The 24,093-nt window shown below is 45.8% G+C and overlaps 1 protein-coding gene across 7 annotated transcripts in view; it reads right to left on the bottom strand.

The window, feature by feature from the left end:
• Positions 1–24,093, bottom strand: part of ANTXR1 (ANTXR cell adhesion molecule 1) — a 219,166-nt gene that overhangs the window by 49,210 nt on the left and 145,863 nt on the right. For 6 of the 7 annotated variants that reach the window (XR_006215786.1, XM_007083391.3, XM_015538032.2 and 3 more), the window contains exons 14-17: positions 20,754–20,795; positions 12,871–12,966; positions 12,186–12,353; positions 1,222–1,302 (exon numbers count right to left, since the gene is read on the bottom strand). Coding sequence is in view for 6 of the 7 variants with exons in the window: in XM_007083391.3 (XP_007083453.2) it covers positions 1,222–1,302; positions 12,186–12,353; positions 12,871–12,966; positions 20,754–20,795 (387 nt within the window). In the remaining variant the exon portion in view is untranslated. Of the gene's footprint in view, positions 1–340; positions 980–1,221; positions 1,303–12,185; positions 12,354–12,870; positions 12,967–20,753; positions 20,796–24,093 lie in introns of those variants that run through there. The other variant, XM_042981611.1, reaches the window with a different exon arrangement.

The following is a 24,093-nucleotide window of genomic DNA, read 5'->3' as shown; positions in this document are numbered from 1 at the left end:
CTTTAGACCAAATCCCCTCAGCCACAAACCACCCGTTGTCATCAGTGCAAAGGAAGAGGGGCCTGCCTAACAGGCTGTGCTCTTGTGTTTTACGAGCTGTGCCTCGTTGAACAGTGGGCAGGGTAAGTAAAGCTGTGGGCTTACCTGATACACGTCAGTTGCAATATGCTTTGAATTTTTGTATCAGCCCTTCACAGGCAGTAGAAAAGCGTGACGTAAATAATCATCATAATCACCATTGAGCATTCCTAGGTGTTCAACATTGGGCCAGATTCGTTACAAGTATCTTCTCCAAACAGCCACAGCATCATTTACTTTATAAAGATGGAGCTCAGAGAGGTTAAGTAACTTGCCTGGAATTTTCCCGCCAAGAAGGAAGTTCTCTACCTGATTTGAAAGGAATTTCAAATCGGACACCTTTATTTTGCTTTTGGGTTATGTGCCTGACATCCAGAGAAGTGGATGGAAGATGTGGTTTGCTGGTAGTTGAGGGAGGATTTCGTCCCAAGTTTGTTTTGTAAAATTTAGGGAGAAGACAGAGCAACAGTGTGATTTCAGCAGAACAGGATTTGTTTCCAGCACTGTTACTTTGGGAACAGAACAAGTTATTCAGCTTCTCCTGTCCTTCATTTTCTCATTCACAAAATGGAGATGGACTAGATGGTTCCTAGCGGTCTCTGCTGACTCCTCCTTTTCTGCCTCCTTGTAGTTGGAGACACTCTAAGCTTGGCCCTGACAGTTTTGGGGCAAATCCTTACCAGGGTAAAAGGACCTCCTGAGGTCTTAGACCAGTTGGGTCTGACACCTGCTGGAAGAGGGTGGATGTTTTCTGTGGCCTCCATTCCCTTGCCCCACCTTGTGTCTCTGGCATCTTGTGCATCTTCTTGGTCACCACCGGCCACCGCTGCTGGGGAGCAGCAGGCCTCTCTCCTGGCACAGCCTAGGGAAGGGCCACTCCTGCCTCTTTCACTCGCTGTACCTATAACATAAGAAGCTCAAGTCCTAGGAAGTTTAACTCAACCTATTTCTGTCAAGATCCTTTCCAGAAAAGCAAGTCAACACTTAAGGTCTTGTAAAGAACCCAGAATTTTGAAAATTAGTATCTGATTTGTCACAACAGGAAATAACAGCTAGATTGATATATCTGGAGTTATTCTAGCTCACCAAATTCAGAGTGAGAGAGAAAAACAAAGTATGTATGACACCATTAATGAATCCTACCGTGTCTCCTGGCTGTGGACGCATCACAGACACACGATCATATCCTTTCCTTAGTAGGACCCACAAGGCATCCAGTTTTCCCTGAAAACACAAAACAAAACAAAACACCAAATGCATCAAGATTACAAGTGAAACCAGAGCAGTGGCCAACATAGACATGTGGAACTTTCCATGCTTCTTCAGCCATGGGAACAACGTACCCCTGGCAATGTGGTCGTAACGGGATAAGTGACTCTCCAGGCCCTAAGTTCAAAATGGGGGCTTCAGGAGAGACATGTAACAAGACCCTGATGTGCATGCAGGATACATGCATGAGACTTCGGTACTGTCCCAAATTTGCTAACGCAGAGAAGTGCATTCAGGCTCTCAGCTTTTGCTCTCATGGCGTTTCTGGGCATATCCTCACACCAAAGTCAGTCTTTTCAACTTCCACTGAAGTTTTTTTCTTCCCACTTAATGCCCAGAGTTCACAAATGAAACAATGATGACAAATTCAGGAAAACTACTAAACAGAACTATTGATGGGGCCAGACCAATTGAAGGCCCCTGGGATGCAGATCCCTGGGCTCACTCGGCACCTATGACTTGCTCAGGAATCCCAGGCTCAAGGGACAGATTATGAAAAATCTCAGAATACCCAAAATCACGACCCCTTTGGAGTTGTAGGTAATTGGCTGAATGTGAGAAGGGTGAGTCTGTCAGTGAAGTTTTCACAGCATATGATGAAGGGAGCCTAATGCCTCTGGCCATTCTTGTCCCCTAGACATGTTGAATGGAGGCTCATTTCCCCTGTCTCAAATACTAAAATGCAACAATGACATTTATTGAATTTTGCTCTTAGTATTAACCCTTAATATGTTACCTGCCATGGCAAAAGACTTTGCAGATGTGATTAAATACAGGATCTTGAGATGGGAAGATTATCCTGGGTTATGCAGGTGGACCCTAAGCATGTGGGTCCTTGATAGAGGGAGGCAGGGGGATCAGAGTCAGAGAAGTTGTGCCGACAGACACAGAGTCAGAGGGATTCCACGTGAGTGAGATTCAACCCACGGTTGTTGGCTTTGGGGAAGGGAGGGGGCCATAAACCAGTGAGTGTGGGCAGCTTCTAGTCTCTGGAAAAGACAAAGAGTCAGATTCTCTCCTAAAGCCTCCAAAAGAGACGCCACCCTGGCCTCGCCTTGATTTGAGCCCAGTGAGACCTATTTTGAGCTTCTGACCTCCCGAACTGTAAAATAATAAAATTGTGTTGTTTGAAGTCACTAAGTTAGTGGTAGTTTGTTACAGCAGCAATAGGAAACAAATACAGGCTTTATTGATCCCTGACGTACTCTGTTTATTTGCCTATTGTCTGTCTCTGCCACCTGGAATGTCAATTCCATGAAAGCAGAGGTGTCACTGGGTTGTTAGTTGCTGTACTCCCAGCCCTAGTGCTCAGTAAATTTTGGTTGGATGAATGCATGCATTCAGTGCTACTGAATAAGTGCTGGGCTAGGTGCTTTCACATGCGTCTTCTCCCAAACTCCCAAAGGATTATGGAGAGGAAATGGAAGGTCAGACTAACAACTAACTTGCCTAAAGCACACAGCTGGTAAATTGGGAGGTGTGATTGGACCCTATGGCTGTGTAATTCCAGAGCTCATATACTTTCTATTATATTCCTTGTGCAGATCTTCTGGCTGGAGTACTTGGACTTAGATCCTTTAGAATTGGGTTTCTAAATGGTAGGTTGCAACTCTTCAATCCCTCATGAGGCAGTTTTGTGTATTAGGACCAGAATTCTTAAGAAACAAAATAGAATAGGAAAGAGAATATTTGAGTCACTTGCACACGACGAAGATAACTATTATTTTGCGACAAATTTGTATCAGTTAAATGTGTATGGGTGTGTGTATATTGGTGAGTGTTTTAGCGCACATTCAACGCACACATACTTATGTACTGAGCCAAACTGTATTTCCTACTGGGTCTCAGTGAGGCATGTTTGAAGATACTGATCTGGAAGAGGACCCTGAAGGATGGTGCTGAGAGGCTGGGGAAGTCCAGAGACTTCAAGTTCCTTGATACAAAGCTTTTGTAGAGGAAGCATCAATTTAAGAATGTCATCTTGAAGACTTCATGTTCTGGCATTCTCTTCTGGTGGGTTAGATTCAAATAAAATGTGCTCTTGAACTTCTATCAACTGTTGCTCAAGTTCTGTGGGTTAAACTTTGTCTTGCTAAGTGTTATGTTTTTCATCTCTTTTGGCCAAGTGTTTACAAAAGCCTCTAAAAATATTTTGAAATGACTTTAGAAAGCTGGAGGGGACTGCTGCTGGGTTCAGCACGGTTTTCTGCATTAAGCCATTTCAATCATCAGTTAAGTGTTTTCCTTGAAGGTTCCTTGGGGTAAGCATTTATATTTCAGGATGAAACCAGGTGGATTTCCTGGATGAATGCCTCTTTTTCTTTCCCTATTTTGGGGGGACTCCCAGTATTCAGCCTTGTAAATCAGCCCACCCACAGCGTTCTGTGTGCTAATCACTCAACTGCTTGACAAATGAGGAGCAGTAAGATGGGGATGGGAAGAATATTTGCAGAAACTTATATCTGAAGCTATGGGCAGAGCAAAAGAGCAGAGACCACCTGGATGCATAACACCATGAGAATCGGTAGTAAGTTAGGTGTTCTTGTGGCAACAGGTCATAGTGTGACGTTTAAGCCAAAAGTGACAATTCACACTGCCTGAGTTGGTATTTGGGGTCTGGCCCTCCCAGTTCTGCAGCTGTGGATGAGCTGTTTCATCTCCCTAAGCCTCACTTTTCTCATCTTTAAAATGGACACAATGGTACTATCTACCCTATCAGGTAACTACCCAGTTAGATATTGAAGTTAGATACTTAGCTCAAAGAAAGTATTCGTTAAATGTTACCTATGATCATGGCAAAGTCATGAAAATGATCACTTGGGAGGCTCTGAAGAAAGATGGAAAAGAATGCAATATAGAGTGTAAGAAATCAATAATGTGAACTTGACAAGTGTGTATCCATCCATCCTCCATTCCGTGCTCGGCCAACCCCTGCCCACTTCCTTCAGGCCACACTTCTCACTCCCCTCCAGCATGCTGTGGGCTGGCCCTCTTGCAGCGTTTGGCCACAGTGCTTCACCAAGCTGCACTTGCTAAGGCCACCAATGGATCCCAACTGCCAAGTGCCTTGGCCACCGTTGGGTCTCATTTTTCTTTTTTAATTTTTTTTTTACATTTATTTATTTTTGAGAAACAGAGTGAGACAAAATGTGAGCGGGGGAGGGGCAGAGAGAGAAGGAGACACAGAATCTGAAGCAGGGTCCAGGCTCTGAGCAAGCGGCAGCACAGAGCCTGGTGCAGGGCTCGAACCCACAAACTATGAGACCATCACCTGAGCCGAAGACGGAGGCTCAACCGACTGAGCCACCCAGGTGCCCCAGCATTTTACTTGATTCTTCGATCTGATGCACTGGGCTTGTCCTTTCTTTACACTTTCCCTTGGCCTCAGTGCCATCAGCCTCTGCCTGCTCCTTCCTTCCTCCCCGGATAGGCCTCTTCAGCTTCTACCTGGTCCTCCCTTCAGCCCTCTTCAAGCCTCTCCCTCAGGCTGAGTGATCCACCTGGAAGGCTCTCACCTAGTCTCTGGGGTTAACTTCCATCTCTCTGCTGATGGCTCACAAATTCTACCTTCAGCTTAGTCCTCTCCTGAGCTCCCAATCCAGTCACCTACCAAATCTTAGTTGTCATGCAGAAGTTATCACAGGTATTAAAAACGGAACTAGCTATCTTTCCCCAACCCGTTCCTCCTTTTGCATACCCTGCTTGGTTCCTGGCACTGCTGACATCCACACGGGCAAGCTGGACACCAGAGACTCACTGTCACCTCCTTGCCCTCTACCACCTCCTCATATTCAACTCCAACCATGTCTTGTGGACTTTCTCTCTGTCACAGCTCTCCTGTCACTGCTTCCTGTCCATCCTGCCCCACTGTCTCCATGGCTACTGCCTGGCCCAGACCCTCATCATCTGTCACTCATCCTGCCAATGGTTTCCTGATTGGTCCTTTACCTCCAGGCATCCCCCACCCCCACCCCCCCAGTCCTCTCTCCTGTTTGATTAATGATGGATTTCATTGCTAGCTCTAATGGATGCTTTGCAGTTAATAAAATAAACCAGGAAACATCTTACTAGCAGTATGAATTTAGGCAAGTCACCTAACCTCTCTGTGCCTTAGTTTTTCCATTTGTAAATGGGAGTAGTAGTAGTTTCTACTTTTGAGGGTTGTTGTAAAATAAAGGAGTGAGAGTGTGGTGTGTGGGAAGCCTCTGGAATTGTGCCCGGCCTGCAGTATGCATTTCACCCAGGTGAGTTGCTGTCCTTGGGTTCCTCTGGCCAAGGTGAGACCAGTTAGTTAGTTCCAGTTGTATTCTCAGTGTTCTGAGTTCTGGCGGTGCCACCAATGAGCCCAAAGTCCCACCTCTGTGGCATAGGACACCATCTGGGTAATCCACACACCCAACCTCTCCTTCTGCTCCCTCGTCAGCTTTTTATAGCTTTTTATGCAAGAGCTGAAGGAAGTTTTAGAAAAGTGGGTTTCTAACCAAGAAGAGGATACAAAATTACCCCCTAAGGTCAAAGAGAAGTGCATAACAAAAGCTGCTGGTGCCTTTATTTTTCTGAATGGAGGCAGAAAGCTGTCATTTCAAGACAGCAGCTAAGGAGGTTTTTAATAATATCCCTTTGGGGTGTGAAGAGCCTCAGGGGATTTTTCCAACCGGTTCCTGGGATTTACCCGAAGTCTGGGGGTGGGGGGAAGGAGCCTTTGAGTTGACTCCCTATTTATCTCAGATTTGAGTGACCATCATGCACAGGCCTCTACATAGGACCCAATTCAAGACATGGTCCCTCCCCAGGAGAAATGCCCAACTGCTTCTGTGAAGCTGGAAATAAAGATTTCCCTATTAACCTTGGGACCCTCTGTCAGAATATATTAGCTGGAATTTAAATATAGCTTTCTTTCATAGGAAATTGATACATTTTCACTATAAAATGAGAAATTTAACAATTTCAGGCTTCCACACTGTACGTCATGCTCAGACTACCTTCCAATCCACAAAGGCAGGCAAACTGGGAGTTCTAGGTCAACTCTCCATTTTGTTTCTTCCTAAACAATAAGGCAGGGTGGGGAATGTTTATGCAGCCGTCATTCAAAGCATCGTGGTGCCTGGGGTTTGTGGCTGAGCTTCTTTTTCTCTCCTTTTTAAAAAATTTGGCCAAGCAGCAGCTGTGTCTTCTCTTCTGGGTTGTCTGCCTGAGCTGCTTGTAAGTTAGTCAGAGGTGGAGAATTTTGAGGGTAGGTCAACGATAGAGCTGTTAGAGACTAACATCTGAATTTTTACACTTTAAAATCTATGGTAAATATTGCAGCCCATGCTTCTCCTCAGATGAAATGAATTAATGCATAACGTTGGAAACACACACACACACACACACTAGCACACACTCACACAGGGTGATTTTTGTTTTGTTCTTTTTTAGTTTTGGTCTTTGTTTAAAAAAAGTTTGGAGCCATTATAAAAAGTAGCCAGAAAGGGATAAAAAAACGTCTGTTTAACATCAACAGCCCATCTGACAATACTTAAGGCTTTGGTATGTCTTACTGGGCTACATAGGGCTCCATCCAGTATGGTTTCATGACTGAATGCTGCTTGATTATAAGGTCAAGGTGCTGTAGGCCAGGGATGAAGGTTGGCCTGACAGAAAATGAAGAGAACAGAAGACCACCACCCCCCCACCCCCTCCCAGGCCTCACAATGAGTATGACCTAACCCTGCCCCTTCATGGTCTGGCTCTCGTGCAAAGAACAGCCAGTCTTCCTGGCCATCCAGGGTCTGGCTTTTGTCCTTCAGCTGTCACTTCTGCCATTTTCAGTCCTGTGGAGGAGCTACTGGAAAGGGAGAAAATGGTTTCTCTAAAGGCTGCAAGCCTTCCAGCAAACCTGAAAACAGTCCTGGTTTTAATCTATCTGGAGGCCATATATCTGGGCATTACTTCACTTGTCTGAAATGGTCAGTCCCAATTTAATGAGAAGCATGGGGTACTGTAAATCCAGGGGGTGAAAACGGAGCAAAGGAAAATTAAGGCCGAATATCGGAAAATTTCCTGGTCATGAGCCTGGAATGAGGAAAGGGTGAAGTGTGGTTGCTGTGGTCAGTGCCCTAAATCAGACTGGGGAATGGGGGAGAGAAGCCCGATGTGGACTTCGTCTCTTGATGAGTTCCTCCTGGGTTTGCTTAGCAGATGCGCTCACCTGCCTCTCTGCTTCTCATATCGATTTTATAACATGCATGAAAAAAGTGAGTCGAATGCAATACATTTAAAGATGTGTATGATTCTGACCACTTTCCCTGGGGAGCTAAGTCTTTCCAGTGTCTCTTGAAAGTTTTACATTGGGTGGGAGTGTTCTCCCTATTTATAGTGGGGGCAGAGAATGGACTGGTCATTCTGCATGAGCTGCATGCCCCCATCCACTCTCTGCCTTTCTCTGTCCTCCTAGCTCTATGCCCCAGAGGCCTGACCTCTACAGAAAACACCACCTGGTTGCCCTTTGGTTTGGCCGATAGGTGTACCAGAAGGAGATGAGGGCAAGATGAGGGAGAGGTCGGGGCATTTATTCCTTCTGTTTCCTCCCTGACCCCCTGCCTTCCTTGGTGGCTGCATTCTTTTAGGAGAGGGATCTGTAAACATTTTCTGTAAAGGGCATAGAGTAAATATTTTAAGCTTTGTAGCTTGAGGCAAACTCTAGGGTATTATATAGGAACTTACAAAACCATTTAAAAATAATAAAAACCACTCTTAGTTTGTGGGTCATATAAAAAATAGGCGGTAGGGCAGATTTAGATTGCTGATTCCCTTGCTATGGCCACAGTTCCCACTGGGTGGCCTCTTCTGGTCACTGGCTCAAATGATACCATCTCCCGTCCTTATCCTTCAGGCCTAGGGAGGTAACAGCTCTCACTGGTTGCCAGTCCCTGAATCCCTGGCCATCTCTGTGGGTTCTCTTAACCCTGCCCTCACCAAAAGTTCAACCCTCTTGAGTGTGCTTCTATTTCCTGCCCAGACTGTGACAAATCCAGCGAGAGGGTTCATGAAAAGGAAGCAGAGTTTACAGCACTATGTGAGGCTAAATGTTTCTCCAAGGCCCAGTGACATCCGCAGGCACCATGGCTAAGATGGGGCTCATCATGGAGCATGAAACTTGTTAAACAATATGAATGCTGACGTTCTGGGAGCAAGTCTGCCCTTCTTCTCGAGAGACAGTATACAATTTTACTTTTGAATTCCTTTCTGTGCTTCTATTCTGAAACCTCCTTGTTCTCACCCTTCCCTCAACACATAAGGTGACCTCTTTTTCTCTCCTCCCCTCAAAGGGATGGCAAGAAGAATGTCACCTTCCTTGAACTGATGGTACCAAAGCGATCTGTGCACATCACAGGAGATAGTCTCACCAGCAGGACACTCTGGGAGTGGTTTTGTAATTAAACTTATGTGTCAGCTCTGTAACAAGAGATGGCAGAGTCCCTGTGCTATGCCAGGTACAGTGCTGTTTCCTGCAGGTTCAAAGATGAGTTAAGCAGAAGTGGTGCCCCCAGGGGGTCAAATCTGGTGGAGAGAAGACTCACACATGAGCAATCACACTAGCAGACTATTGTATAGAGGGAGCCGAGCAGGCCTTGGCTTGAGCTGCTCCACCAGCAGGAAGGCAAAGTGACCGTTCCCATGTCAGAGTATGACAGTACTGCTGAGGGGCTGTGCCCGTCCACCGACATCACACGTCTTTCCCATCTGGCTGTCCGGGGCTTCCTTGACACTCAGATTCTCAACCATTTAACATTAATCCCGCAGTTGCGTCTGTGGTAGAAATAGGCTATGCAATCTAACGTGGGCCTCCTTGCAGAGACTTCTGACAAATTACTGAGGTATGGTCATGATCTTTTGGCCAGGTGCCAAGGTTCCTGCCCTCAGGGAACCTTCTATACGGCAGTGTGGCTGGAACCTTAGGTGACAATTTTTTTTTTTTAATTTTTTTTACATTTATTTATTTTTGAGAGACAGAATGAGACAAAGTGAGAGTGGGGGAGAGGGCAGTGAGAGAGGGAGACACAGGATTGGAAGCAGGCTGCAGGCTCTGAGCTGTTAGCACAGAGCCCGATGCGGGGCTCGAACCCACAGACTGTGAGATCATGCCCTGAGCCGAAGTCGGACGCTCAACTGACTGAGCCACCCAGGCGCCCCTTCGGTGACAATTTCTTAAGTGGGCTTGTTCAATCCCAGATGGCTGGGCCCCACCCCTGAAGTTGTTGATTCAGTACATCTGGGTTGGGCCTGAGAATGTGCATTTCCAACAAGTTCCTGGGGGATGTTGATGTTGGTGGTCCAGGGACCACACTGTGAGAACCAGCAGTGGGACACAATGACTAAGGAGGAGGCTCATGAGCAGAGGCTGTGGAGGTAATGATAATTGGGGGCCACAGAAGGGTGTGGCTTAGGGAGTTTTGATGTTAGAAAGGGAGGCACTGGGGGGAAAAGGAGTTTCACCGAGAAAAAGCAAAGCAAGTTGTGACAGACAGCCTGTGTGCCTATGAAAGCCTTTTGTGAGAGTAAGTCATTAGGCCTGGGAATCTGTATTTTTAAAGCTCTCAGGGTGATTCTGATACTCAGCCAGGGTTGAGAACCTCTGTATACTTAGTATCTGGCAGTACCCAGCACATACTAGGTACACAACAAACGCTCGTTGATGCTAACTCCAAGTGGGTGTTGGGAATGTTTTTAGGCGTATGCATCTAGTTGTTTATATCCCTATTTACTTCATAAAACTCAGTCCTAAACCACTGGTGATGGAGGAATAACATTCTCTCAAGCAGAAATTGGATTCTTCAAACAGAATTAATGTTCTTTCAAAGTCCAGGATTACAGAAATGAAAACCTGGCGATAACCAAATATGTCATGTTAGTCACAAGGTACAGATGCCTAAAAACGACCTAATAGAAAATTCCCTTTCTTCTTCATCTCTGAGGTTCTATTTGGCTCCTTCCTGTCTGCACATGCATGCACGCCATTGCATGTTCTGCATTAGAAAATAATTAGAAGCAACCAGCTGTTAGTTAAGCAAGCTACGTCTCGCCCACATCTTTCCAGAGTTCAAGCCATTGGCTGGGGTGGGGTGAGGTGGGGTGGGGTGGGAGGGGGTGGGTGCACTTATCTTAAAAAAGAATCTCCTTGCTTTAAACACAGCAAACCAAAACGAAAATACACTGCAATTAGTGTGAGCATGAGCCAGCTTGGCTGAGAAGAGACAATTACCAATGAAATGTCACTCCATTGTTTAAAATGGTTATTTCTTTTGCGGGCGCCTGCGTGGCTCAGGCAGTTAAGCGTCCAACTTTGGCTCGGGTCATGATCTTGCGGTTTGTCAGTTCGACCCTGCGTCGGGCTCTGTGCTGACAGCTCAGAGCCTGGAGCCTGCTTCAGATTCTGTGTCTCCCTCTCTCTCTGCCTCTCCCCTGCTCATACTGTCTCTTTCTCTCTCTCTCAAAAATAAATAAGCAATAAAGAAAATTTAAAAAAATGTATTTCTTTTGATTTCACAGAAGTGCTGCTCTAAAATTAGCAAATAACTGGGGTGCCTGGGTGGCTCAGTCTGTTGAGCATCTGACTTCGCCTCAGGTCATGATCTCACTGCTCGGCTCGTGAGTTCGAGCCCCATGTCGGGCTCTGTGTTGACAGCTCAGAGCCTGAAGTCTGCTTCGGATTCTGTGTCCCTCTCTCTCTCTGCCCCTCCCTCACTCATGCTCTGTCTCTCTTCCTCTCAAGAATAAATAAAACATTAAAAAAAATTTTTTTTTAATTAGCAAATAACTCAGTGAATGATGATGAATGGTATTTTTGCTCTTACTGGAAGAAGGGTAAGACTGTGTGGGTGCATGTGTATATGTGCGTGATGCGAGCTGGCTCTTAAACTGGGTCTTTCTGACTTGAGGCCTTGGAATTGGCCCAGTTTCTGTTTGCAGTATAGAAATAGAGGAAGAACAAGAGGAAGAGAAAAGAAGTCTTCAGGAAGCACTGGCTACCTTCTATAGCTGAAATTCCCTAATAAGCCAAAGAGATTTAAGCTCTGGAGATATACAGGGGAAGAGAGATAGTGGAGAAAAGAAAAGGGGGGGGGGTGGTTTTGCTCACAGACAGGACGAGTGAGTCCTAAATCCATGGCCAACACATGATGCACTGGCGGGAAGCTTGGAGAAAGGGGAATTGGCTTGTGTTATGGCAAGAGGAAGAGAGATAAGGCATCAAGAGGAATGCTGCCATTTTTGTTAGATAGTGGAACTGTCTACCAATGAAGCTGAGAGATGTTACAGGAATTTATGTGATCTTCTGGGGTTACTACTCCGGTCTCTTGACTCATAGTCCACTTGGATTCTGCTAGTTTGCCATGGTGATTTTTAAAAAATGTTTATTTATTTTGAGAGAGAGAGAGAGAGTGAGCATGAGTGGGGGAGCTGCAGAGAGAGAGAGAGAAAGAGAGAGAGAGAGAGAGAGAGAGAGAGAGAGAGAGAGAATCCCAAGCAGGCTCCGTGCTGTCGGTGCAAAGCCTGATACCGGACTCGATCCCACCAACTGTGAGATCGTGACCTGAGCCCAAACTCAGAGTCAGACGCTTAACTGAACCATGAGGCACCCCAGCTGTGGTGATTTTAAAAAGCCTAGTTTCAACTTTGATAATGTGGAAATAGAGAAAATAAGTACGTGTACTTTTAAGTCCATGATTTTAGAAATTTGTTCCTTTGTGATACCTGGGATTTGGTTTGATATTTTATCATGTCAAAAGAATCTGAGTCTTACTATGTGAGCGTTTTATCAGGAGAGATGATGGGTTTCTGAGTAGAAAGGGACACACCTTGATTGGCGAGTACCACTTCCGGGGGGAAGAGGGCCGACGCATATTGTTGTTGAGATTTCGAGGTTCGGGGAATTCGTACTCCTGCTCTGGCATCTTGACTCTCGCATTCTTTGCTTTTTCCAACTTAGCACCTTCTTCTGTGGAACCCTTTTCTCCCCAGCGAACCTACAATAAATAACATATAATAAAACAAAATGACAAAATACAGTAAAATTCCTCTGGAGATGGGCATCATACATACATGTGTGATGTGCAATGTGAGTGCTACCCACTCCCCAATTCCTTTGGGTTTTTAGGGCCAGGGAAGAGGAGGGTGTGGAAAAAGGGAAAGAGAGAGGTTTGAAGGGGCAGGGAGAGAAAATCACACAGATGGATGTTTAGGGGAGGAATTGTCCAGGCTGGGGACAGCATGTACAAAGGCCCTGCAGGCCCAAGAAAGAACTTTGGACTGTATTCCAGTGGGAGAGGAAACCACTGAGGTGTTTGAGCAGATAAATTACTGTAAGTGGTGGGCAAGATATGGGGGTGCACAGTTAAAGGGGTGTACCTGCCATCTCTCCATCTGACACCTTATAATCCAAATTCCCACCAGACCTCAAGAATGAGCTTTCACCAGTTTTATCTGGTTTTCCATCACGGAGTAGTCGGCACATAGATGTGAGTACTTGAAGCTGTATCTTACCTCCATCCTTTTAATGCCTCCAACGCCTCGCCCACCGTAGTAAGAGGCATCTACAGTAGGCCACTTTTTTTTGGGCAGACCATCGTCATCTTCTTCCTGCAGAGAGATTGTCATATATGAAGGAAGCAAAGCACCACTGCTGTACGTACGTGTCCACTTTGGCAAAGTGGATGGGAATCGACTGCCTGGGTTAAACCTCAGAGCTTCCTAGGTCGTCCGTGGGGCAAGTCACTTAAGCTATCTGAGTTTATCTTCCTTATCAGTAAAGCGGGGGTAAAAGCACTCCTGCCTCCTTAGGTTGTAGTACAATCCAGGAACCCATTCTCTGCTGCATCTCTACTCTTTCATAGGGCGGTTCACCTAATCCCATCTACAAGCTGATGACTTGTGTTTCTATCTTTATCCCCGATTCCTCTGAACCCAACTGCTGACTCGACATTGACATCTCCCTTCAGGGGACTAATAGCCATCTCAGTAGTACCAGTCAAAGAGGAGTCTTCCCATCATCTCCTCATCTTAAACTTGCTCATCCTGCAGTATTCCGCACTGCCTGGAGGCACCCTTGAATCCCCCCTTCCCCCACCTCATCTCAATTTGCCAGCAGATTCTGTTGACCTTACTTCTAAAAGACCCCACAGCTATGACTTCTCCACCTCCACCTCCATCCCCACCCCACCACACTGGTCCCAAGCCCCCTCCGCTTTCTGTAGGATACCGCAGTAGCCACTGACTGGCTTCCCTGCTGTGCTCCTCGCCTACAATCCGTTCTCCACAAAGCAGCAGAGGAAAATCCAAACCCAGCTCTGCCCTGTGAGCTCTGGCCTTGGCTCACCTCTCCAGCCTTCTTCCTTACCACACTCCACCTCCCTGTACTCCAGCCTGCTTGCCCTCCCTCTGTCCCTCAAAGACCACATTCCTGTCTCGAGGCCTGTGCACAAGCTGTCCCCTGACCCAAGAATGCTCTTGCCCTGCTCTTCTCATGGCCAGATCCTTCCTATCACTCTTTGAGAGGACTTCCCTGGACATCCGTCTAAAGCAGCCCCAGTCTCCTCATCCCATCAGTCTGTTTCAGTTTCAGTTATGGACCCTTTCATGCCTTCATATTTATTTACTATTGGCTGGAGTGTAAGTTCCATGGAAGCCTCTGTTTACTCGTCATGTTTACCATTGCATTTTCAGCTTTTAGAATGGCACCTAGAATGTGGGAGGTGCCCAAGAGTTATCTGTTGAATTTACAAACAAATTAAATGAAGTGATTCAAATAAAGCAGTTAACTCAGTGTCTGCCACTTAGTTCAGTGACAGGAAGCTAGCGCTTACTGTATTTTTTAAGATGAAGGGAAAAAACAAGAGGAACTTGTAACTTTATGGATGGAAAAGAGAAGGATAATTAGCAAAACTGCTCCTTATCTTGGCACCGTAATTATTCCTGTTGAGAGGAGAAAAATCTCCACCGTCTACAGTCACAGGTGGGTGACAGAGGAGTAGCATGATTTCCCTCCTGGGTAAAGAAAGGAAGCTGCAAAAAAGGAGTCTGCAAAACAGAAGAATAAGCCAAAGAGGCTGAAAATCCTCAGAACAAGCCTGCTTCCCACAGCCTGTGTTGGTGGTACTGGAGAGTCAAGGACTCAGACTGGAGTCCTAGGTAGGGCCAATTCTATCAGTGGGTGGAAAGGGGATCCCATGCAGGAGGCAAGGAACAAAGCAAGGACAAGTGGTCAGCAATACAGAGACCCAGAGATGACAAAACACAACAGTAACACATGGAGACTCTCTGGGTGACTTACTGTGCTTGGGGCGGGCAGGCTTCTTTTTAGAAAATCAAAAAAATTTATATATCTTAAAAGACACGATCACAGCAGACCAGAGGATTTGCAACATCTTGGCAGCTGATACTGGGCTGGTCTTTCTGTCTCTTTAAAACAGATCTGTCTTTCTTCACCAGGGACTGTGGGTCCTGAACACAGAGTGTATTTTGTTGACCCTTGTATTCTAGGTCTTGTATGGAGCTGGTTCACAGGAGGTGATCAATAACCAGATACCGAATTCATGATAACCAGTTGAATTTAGGAAATCTTTACCATGTATGTGCCAGTCACTCTTCCAAGTGCTTGACATTAACCTTTTAATCTCACAGCAGGCGGCATGGTAGGTGGTGCTATTATGTTCATTTTAGGGAGGAGGAATAGAGAGATTAAGGGTCTCAGGTCACCCAGTTTATAGGTGACAGAACTGCTTTCGAGTCCAGGTAGGCTCACTCCCGTTTGTTTCTCAGTGTTGGCAAAGTTCTGGGTTTTGTCCTTTGGTTTTGCTTTTCCAGTCATTTGGTGGTACCAAATAAATGCTACTTTTCTACTTCTTCCCCCTTGTACCTGCTAATCTTGAAGATTTATGACTGTAGCACATGATAAAATAGTAAAATAACACCAAAGGGCCCCAAATAACACGTTCACACTATTTTACTTTATGATAGAATCTCAGAAGGCTTAGGATGTTAAACCAAGACCCTTACGTATCTTACACACACGGTTCAAGTATCCCTGGAGGTGGGTGTATGTGTCTGTGTGTCATATAGGAAATGTGGCTTCACTCCTGGTCTAGTGCAGTTTCTTTCCCAAAGGAGATAAATGAAATGATATCACCCAAAACTGAACATAACAGCACCAAGCATGTAAGAAACTCCAACAATAAAGCTGACTTATTCAGCAGGGAACTGAAATGGTCTCATGAGTCTCCTAATTTTTTTAAAGAACAGGAGTACAAACATTGGAGACCATTTACTAGGGCCTTTTCATTGCACAGGAGAGGACAGTCAGATCCAGAGAAATGAAGGGACCAGTGGAGTTGAAGTTCTGGTCCTGTTCCCTGATATCTGGATCTCCCCCCTATTTGCACCCAGAGCTGCTCTTCCTTACATCCTCCTTCCCACCACGGACTTGCTGCAGCCTCTGGTCTGCACTCTCCTGAGCATGTGCAGCAGGGGCTGGCCTTCCCACAACAGGAAATGCCGGGACTTCAATCTGCTCCACCAAGCCTGCCGTGTAATCCCCTGACCCGAGCTCGCCTGCCAAACTCAAACAACAACAGCAAAGACAACACAAAGGCCCAGGGTTTGACCAACGGGAGAGTCAGAATTTCCCTGTAGTTACCATGGCTCTGTTTACACATTCTAGAGACGGGAGGGTTTTGCAATCTTCAGAAGAGAAGGGAATCTTTGATGTGTCTTTTCATTTGGCCAAAAACTGATGGAGTAAAATCACAGTCCCCAGCAATGCCACAAAGAAAATCGGCAGTACCTGAAGTGAATCTCTACCTTGAATGAAGTATAAAGTCTCTCTTGCAGAGGCCCTCTCACACTGCCCTTCAAGAACATTAGCAGGGTGAGATAGAACTTCTGGTACACAAATCCTCTGTGATTACTGGAGGACAGACAGGCTAAGCCACATTGCTTTGCGTGAGCAAAGTAGTAGGGATGGAGGGTTTGTGGGCAGCCAGCAGAAATGGGCACAAGAGAGTGGAGCTGAGATGCCAGGAAACTGCCAGGGTCCACCTGAGAAGAGGGCCCCAAGAGCCTCCTGGTGAACTGTGTTGCAACTCGCCCTTGTACTTTTTTTAAGGCCCTTCTGCAGACGGTCTTGTGCCAGGGATGCCTTGGGGGGAGTGTGGGAATCAGGTTTGCAAGATGGTGTTTGGCAAATGAAGAAGATGAGATAAGGCCTAAGCAAGAGGTAGGAGTCAGTGGTGCCGGAAGAAACCGCAGAGATTAGGGAAGGATGCTGGTTTCCCATCAGGGGAAGTTGTGTATAAATCTTAACGGATGTGGTGGCCCCAGACATGTAGTTGGCTGCTGTTTGGGTAAAAGTGGCTGCACCATTACTCAGATGGTAGAGGCCCCTTCTGAACTGCTTGTCCTCAGGCAGCTCTGCTCCCAGAAGAAATAGCTCTAGAACATGGAATCTGACACAGGCATTTGGTTAGCCCGTAATTGGATTTGTCCTGTGCTGCCCTTGGACACTGAATTTTGCCATCTTTCTAGTCATACCAGGCTTAGGTACAAGCACATGCTTCAGCATTCATGGCTCCATATGCTCAGAACATCCTTCCTCTACGTCTACTTATCATTTAGAATATCGCTGGCATGTAACCTATTCTGTGAAGAAGTCTTTGATTCAGTGCTCTATCATGGGCCAAACAGACTCTCAACCCTCAATTCACTGCACTGCACGTACCAGTGGGAATGATCTATGGAAAGGAGAATGGACCTGAAACAGAATTGAGCCCAAGGAAATGGTTTCATTTAACATTTCATTGACCTGTAACACATTTTAAACCCTTATGATAAGCCCTATATGGCCACCGACAACGGCCCCTTATTTGTCTATTCCTTCATTTACTCAAGCAACTGGAGTTGAGCCCCCACTGCTTGCCAGCACAGTGCTCTATTTTGAGAAAAATAGAGACAACGGAAGGAATACAACTGTCAACAAGATTGTCCACGTTTATAGAGGAACATGTTTGGTGAGGATGATGACATGAGTAAAGGACCAAGGCCACTGAAACTCCCAGGCCCACGAAGCTCTGGGGGGGCAGAACCCGAGGTAGAACTAGCTATCCTGTCTCATCTGAAGTCTTTGGGGAGAAGCCAGAGAAGTCACCCTCAATGGCAGTCTTGGAGATAAATTCCTAGGAGTGAATTGGCAAGTCAGAAAAATCCAACAACACTTCTCTATGTAAATACAAAAAATCCCAACTGACTTGAGATTTCCCCCTTCTGAGTTGCATTTAACATGTCATGACCCCATATCCTATCTCTTCAAATACACGCAATGATTAAGGACAGCACTGTGATTGTCCTGTATTCTTCAGTGAAGGATAGTGTATTTACTTTTTTAATAATGATGTTCCTTTTTCAAACTATTGACATACAGAATATTGAATTCTGGGACTGTTCTAGGACTTCTGCTTGGGGCGTACGTGTGTGTGTGTGTGTGTGTGTGTGTGTGCGCGCGCATGAGAGTGTGTACTTGATGACCACTGGAAAGAAGATGCCTGGCAGTAGCTTGGCCTTCCGCCTTTCAGAGTGGGGGTCTACTCTGGCTGTCTGTGTAGACATAGCTGTGAAGGGGTTCAACTTGTCTGTTCCTAGACAAGTTGTATAATTTTTCCATAGTTCGGTTTTCACATCTAAAACATTCTTGCCACAGAGAAATTGTTAGGATGAGTGAGCATGATAATGAACCTAAAAATAAGTTCATTATTCAAGGCCAGGTGCTTATGGTTAATTGCATGCCCACCGTCAATGCCTTCAATATGCATCCCTCTCCCTCCCCAACAGAAAAACCATTGAAGGTGATTTAGAACTGAATCATCAGATGAAGTACTCCACTATTGGGTTCCCCCTTAAGCTGCCAGTATTTTGGAGTAGCTAGAGGCTTCATGAGGAATCCTCACTCTGCTGCCAATTAGAGAGGATTCTCAACCCAAGAAATACGCATCTTAGTTGTTAAAATTGAGCCTTCTTGCTTTTGTTGAGGTCTCAAAATTTTTCTTTGTCCTCTCTTTATATAGAAGTATCACTGTTGGTTGCGTGGAATCTTGAAGAGTCACGCTTTTTTATATTATGCATTTTGATAATTCCTTATTAAAAAGGACCACTGAGAGCTCGTTATAAAGTTGTGTTCATTCTAAGTTTAGCTATTTAAATAGTACATGTGTCTCCCTTAGGATATGAAGCTTATAGAACTGATAAAAGCTTGGATAAATAATACTGAACTTGTTCACATATATGGCAGAGCGTTTGACTTCAGAGAGCTATTGAGTGTTAGACACTGTGTTAAGCTCTTCGGGGATAAATCCATGATTAATGAGATATAGATCCTGACCTTCAAGTAGCTAATGAACTTAACCTTTGATGCAGAAGAAAAGATCAATAAAATACCCTGGGAATGCAGAGAAGGGGGAAATGAGAAATTAGTCCTGATGGAAGGAATTATAGAGCGTTTTGTGGAGATAATAGCACATGAGCTGTACCTGAAGGATTGACAGGATTTAAATGCAGGGAGCTGGAATGGAGAGGGTTCTAGAAGTCTAGATTCAGACTATGATTTTCAGGGCACTGTGTAAGATACTATGTAGGTATAGATTATGTTATCTGTTCCTGTGGGATTTCTTTCTTTCTTTCTTTTTTTCTGCTGAAACATATTAGGAAGGAGATTAGGGCTGCTTAACTCACAAGGCCAAGGAACTTTCAAGGCCAACACACATGTTGAGTGATCAGCACAGCCTGCAGCCTGCCCCAGCCAGCCCAGAAGCTCCTTGAGGTCTAACACAACCCTTTAGATCTCAAGCATCCTAGGGTTGTCCTTCTGTTTCAGAAGCCAGGTCTGCCTTCTTCAGGTAAAAGTAGGACTTCTATAGAAATATTAGATGAAACTAGGTGGTTTTGGGTAAACCACACCCCACGGTCTTGTACCTAAGTCCCCTGGTGTGTTTCGACCACAGTGGCTGCTTCCAAAGGCAAATGCAGAGTCAGCACCAGAAAAAAGGGCAACAGCTCCTTTAACTGAACATAATAAGGGGAGGGAACATTCTTCACCTCGGGGCAAACAGAGCAACTTCATCAAGCAAAAGCCTCTTGCCCTATTTTCCTTTGGGAATATAAGAGACAGCTGCACATAACAGAAACACAGCCAAATTGGAACCCGTGGAACTAGCCACGGTGCTTTCTCTTGAAGGATTAAGAAAGGCTTTTGTGGATGTAAAGAGGGTTTTATCCTCCCTCTTTGCACAGCAATGTAATTTCCTCCCTTGATTTCTGGGCAAAAAGTTAGCATTCCAACAATATGTGCTTTAATTGAGTGCAGCTATTAAATCCCTTGGCTTACATGCATATGGTTCGGGATATAACAGACTCGTGGAATGTTAAATTCAATCATTATTCTTTCTGTATGCAGGAAACTTGATGAAAGCATTGGTTAGAGGAATGGCCAGGGGGCAGTGCTCAGTTTGCATACAATAGACCTTAGGGATTGAGGACTGTGAACTTGAATCGTCACCCCTATGTCTTTTGATCCCACTGTTTTCAGACCTGTACTCTGGTTTCTAAATTGGTGAGTGATGCATCCAAAGGAGGCCTGTTGCTCTGAGAGTGATCAGAGGATCAGAAAAGCCACCAGCCGGGTACTCCTGCCCAGGGATTCTCCTTCTCACCATTAGCCTTTAATGCCTCTACCATATTCTGCCCTAGGCCACGCTTGCACCAGAACTGCTTACTGGCCCATTTATGGTGGAGTCTAAGATGTTTTTCCCCCCTCAAATGATGAAGATTTGGGAGCAAGGCCAGGATATTAGCATATCTTCTCCCACCACCACCTCCCCCGCCCTCCCTTACATTATTATTACTGCCTGGCTAATCTTTAGGCATTGTGTTAAAGAAAAATGGAATACTTCAGCATCAGGCTGTTCCTAGAATCACTAATTGTTTGGAGAATGTTTCAAATTTGCCCTGATCTACATACATGAAGCATAGTCTCTGCAGGGAAAAGAGAAACCTAAAATGTCCGTTTTAAAGGGAAAAATTGTATTGATAAAAATATTTATATTTGCATCTCAGATTTTATCTTTGCAGGTGGAAAACGCTCCCAAACTATTCTGTCCATGGCTGCAGTTCAGTTCAGTTTCTGTTCAACCTTGGTCAGTTCAGTTTGTTCAACCTTGGTTCGGAAAGGGCCAAAAACTTCCCTCCCTGCTACCTCAGATACAATGGGAGCCTGGGCCTGACTTAGCTCTGTGTTGCAGGGGCCTGAGTCCTGGGCCAGCCCAGCCCACTCTCTGCTCCACTTTACCACTCTGTCCATCCCGCTGCACCCTGCTCTGGTCACTTACCTCACTCTCCTCAGCAGGGGGTGGAGGGACCTCCTTGATAATCTGAAAAGGGGGAAAAAAAAAGAGAACAAGTCAGTGGAAATATTTGGCCACCTGCTCTCCAACAGGCCTGTCCTCAAGAAATGCCTTGGTAGTATGGCCATAATTACCACCACAATGGGCCCAAGCAAGAAAGGCTTAATCAATGCCATGATGTGTCTTTCTGGGCAGAATAGCTCAGTTAGTTAGAGCATGATCCAGATTGAGGGTTCCATTTTCAATTGTGTCTGTTTTATACAGAGAAAAAATATTCCACAAGTAAGTTTCATCTCTTATCCCAGGGTTGCTATCTTGCAAATGTATTCACTCACTTATGCATCCAGTCATTCATGCATCAAATCCTCTATCTACCCATCCAAACTGCTACACATTTAACAAAGAGCTACACCCAATATAAGTTAAGATGATGCTGAAGAAATGGGTCAGGTATGGACCACACTCAAACTACTGGCAGTCTTGTTAACTGTCGCCGGCCCCAAATGGTACCTGCCCCAGGAGGGAGAGTGTGATGGTCAGATCTATTCCCGACAGAGGGCAGCAAAGGAGGGATAACCAGGGATTTCTCTCAGGACCCTGACATTTAAGGGGTACAAAGATTTACATTACAATGCTATAAGATTGTATGCGGCAACTTCCCCATCATCAGGGCTGAAGAGAGATATGTGGACAGTCTGGGCAGGGAAAGCGATCTGGAACCCCTTCTAACCAATGAGAGGATGATCGACACATGGGAGGAGGATGGTTTGTGACAGTGAGCAGCTTCTCCTCTTGCTTGTCCCCAGTTTGCTCACCCCATGCATAAAAGGAAAGCCCCTGTAGTTAATTATATTAGAGTCTTTTACATAGCGACTTGGCCATGTCCCCTGGGGGCTCCCTCCTCTCCCCCCATGCTTATTAGAATTTTGAGTCCCCTACGTGTAGTCTTTTCCTTAGGCAATTCTGGTAAATACAGACTTATTATATATCTCTTGATGTCCTAGTGTCAGGGCTGTTTGTGCCCGGATGCTCAGGCACTGCCCACAGGACGAACCAGATCCTTAATCTTCTAGTTGGAGAGCTCTCCCGGTTGCTGACCTGGCTGCCTATTGGGCATCAAGGTCTTCCTCACCTTTCCCTCACGAGCACATGTCTCCTTTGATTTGATGATTATTTGGGGCCTCATTTGGGCTCTGATCCCCACTGCTCTCACCCACACTACCATTATCTGTAATGTCATCTCTGTATGTTGAGACAGGCTACTGACTTGACGTTGTATTAACACCAGTCAGGGAACGAAGACTGCAGCCATCTAAAAGGATGGTATTCAATTAATTAAGAGGCAGAGATTAAGGGCTCCAGGGGTTTCAAGCTGCCATTTCATCTGCCCCCACTTCCTGGCCACTGTGGGAAGCCTTCTGAAGGTCTTTGGAAAGCACGAAGCCATGATTTTGCTCACCCACTCAACACTGGCTCTGAATTCCTTAAGGGAAATCTCTGAGGAGGGCCATTACTGATTTTAAAACAGGAAATGTGATGATTTTAAAACAGGAAATGTCCAGAAATTGGAGGGAGGAGTGAGGAGCTGGGGATGGCAATCTGGAATGCATCTCTTCTTTTAGGGCAGGGTTGGGAGGGGAGTGAGAGGGAGAGCAGGATATTTGGGAAACCCAGACAGATGTTGACAAGAGTGCTGTGGGCAGTGTGCATGGCAAGTATGCTGGGCATACAGAGAGGTTCCATGCAGAACAGCTGGGCTTCTGTCTTCACAGTGCTACCAGCTTCCTCCCTCACTGCATGGAAGTGCAGCATCGTTGTCCAATGTGAACCCCAGACCTGCCTTTTTCTGATTGTGAAGATTCGACAAATCCTTGAACCTCCCCGAGCTCTACTCTCCTAATCTGTTAGATGGGAATAATGTGACCTTGTAGCGTCATGATGAACAATAATGTTTGTAAAACATCTGGTATAGAGTGGGTGTTCAGTAAATGGTGTGTGCATTATTATTCTCCTTTTCCTTTCTTTCCTTTCTCCTTTCTCTGTCTCTCCTTTATTACCCCTTTAAGGAAGGTTTCACTTGACTCCCTGCATATACTAAATGACTATGTGTGGTGGTTTCCAAGCCAGAGCTTCATAAAATGAGTAACACAGGAGGCTGGTGTTCAGAAAGTGGTCAGGGGGCTTGAGAGTGACCAGGGACTTCAGGGTGGTGAGCATCAGTATGCTTCACCACATATGTGTAGGCACATGACATCAGCCAGGAAGTGCAGCACCACGTGGCCTATCACTCAGACCAACCCAACTGCGGTTGCCATTCAGTGTCACTTACTGAGTATTTATTGAATTCTACATCTACATCCACTATTGAATGTCCGAAGGGGGACTACAAAACAATGCCAAGATACAAAATTTATTAAGTATTAATCTGTAATCCAGATTCCATGCTTACGCACTGTGAATGGGCACCTGAGCTTCTGGAAAAATGCCACCATGTTCAGGTAAACAGGATTAGGCACCTCCAATCTGGCCTTACCGGTTGGGTGTCTGGCTGCATTGAGCAGGAATGAGGAAGAAGTCTTCCTGGTGCTTCAAGCTCCACCACCACCCAGCCTCCTCCCCTGGGACAGGGAGCAGCTTGCCATAGGACAGCAGGAGAGCGTTTCAAAGCTTGGTCCAGACAGGCAAAGTTGAAGTCATGACATGATTATTCCAAGCTGCGAAGCTGGATGGGCTGTCTGTGAATGAGCCAAAGCCCCGTGCCAAGACCGGCACATGGGCCCCCCAAAGGAGTGCTCTGCACAATGGCCCTCTCCACCTCACCCCTGCGGAAGACCAGAGCTCATGCCTAGAAGAGCAGCCGGGCAACATACCGTGTTGCTCTTGAGCCTGCGGTACCACCACAGCCTTGCTGCACAGTGGCCCAGGGCCCACCGGATAAAACTCAAACTGCATCTCCACAAGGCCTGTGTGATGTGGCCCCACCTCTCCACTTCACCCCTCTTAACTCTTCCCTTCACTTTTTGAGCTTCAGTGTCTTGGTCACCTTTCTGCTTCTTCCATGCACCCCATTGCTTCTCACTTGTAGCCTAAATGCTTGCTATCCCTCAAGCTCTCCTCTATGGGATCTCACATAGCCCAGTGTCTTTTGTAGCACTTTTAATTAACAGATTAATTCAACACTTCTTTGCTTCCAACTAGTGTGACTAGAAAGTATTTATTTCTAACTAGAACGCAAGTTAGAACCAGCGCTAAGCACTGCCAAGAGAAGGCTTGATTTGGCCCACTGCCCTGCTTAGAAGGTTCTGGGAGATTCCTCTTGGTTGTG

Source organism: Panthera tigris, chromosome A3 (genome assembly GCF_018350195.1).
Source record: "Panthera tigris isolate Pti1 chromosome A3, P.tigris_Pti1_mat1.1, whole genome shotgun sequence".
Lineage (NCBI taxonomy): Eukaryota > Metazoa > Chordata > Mammalia > Carnivora > Felidae > Panthera > Panthera tigris.
This window is presented reverse-complemented; position numbering and strand designations above follow the sequence as displayed.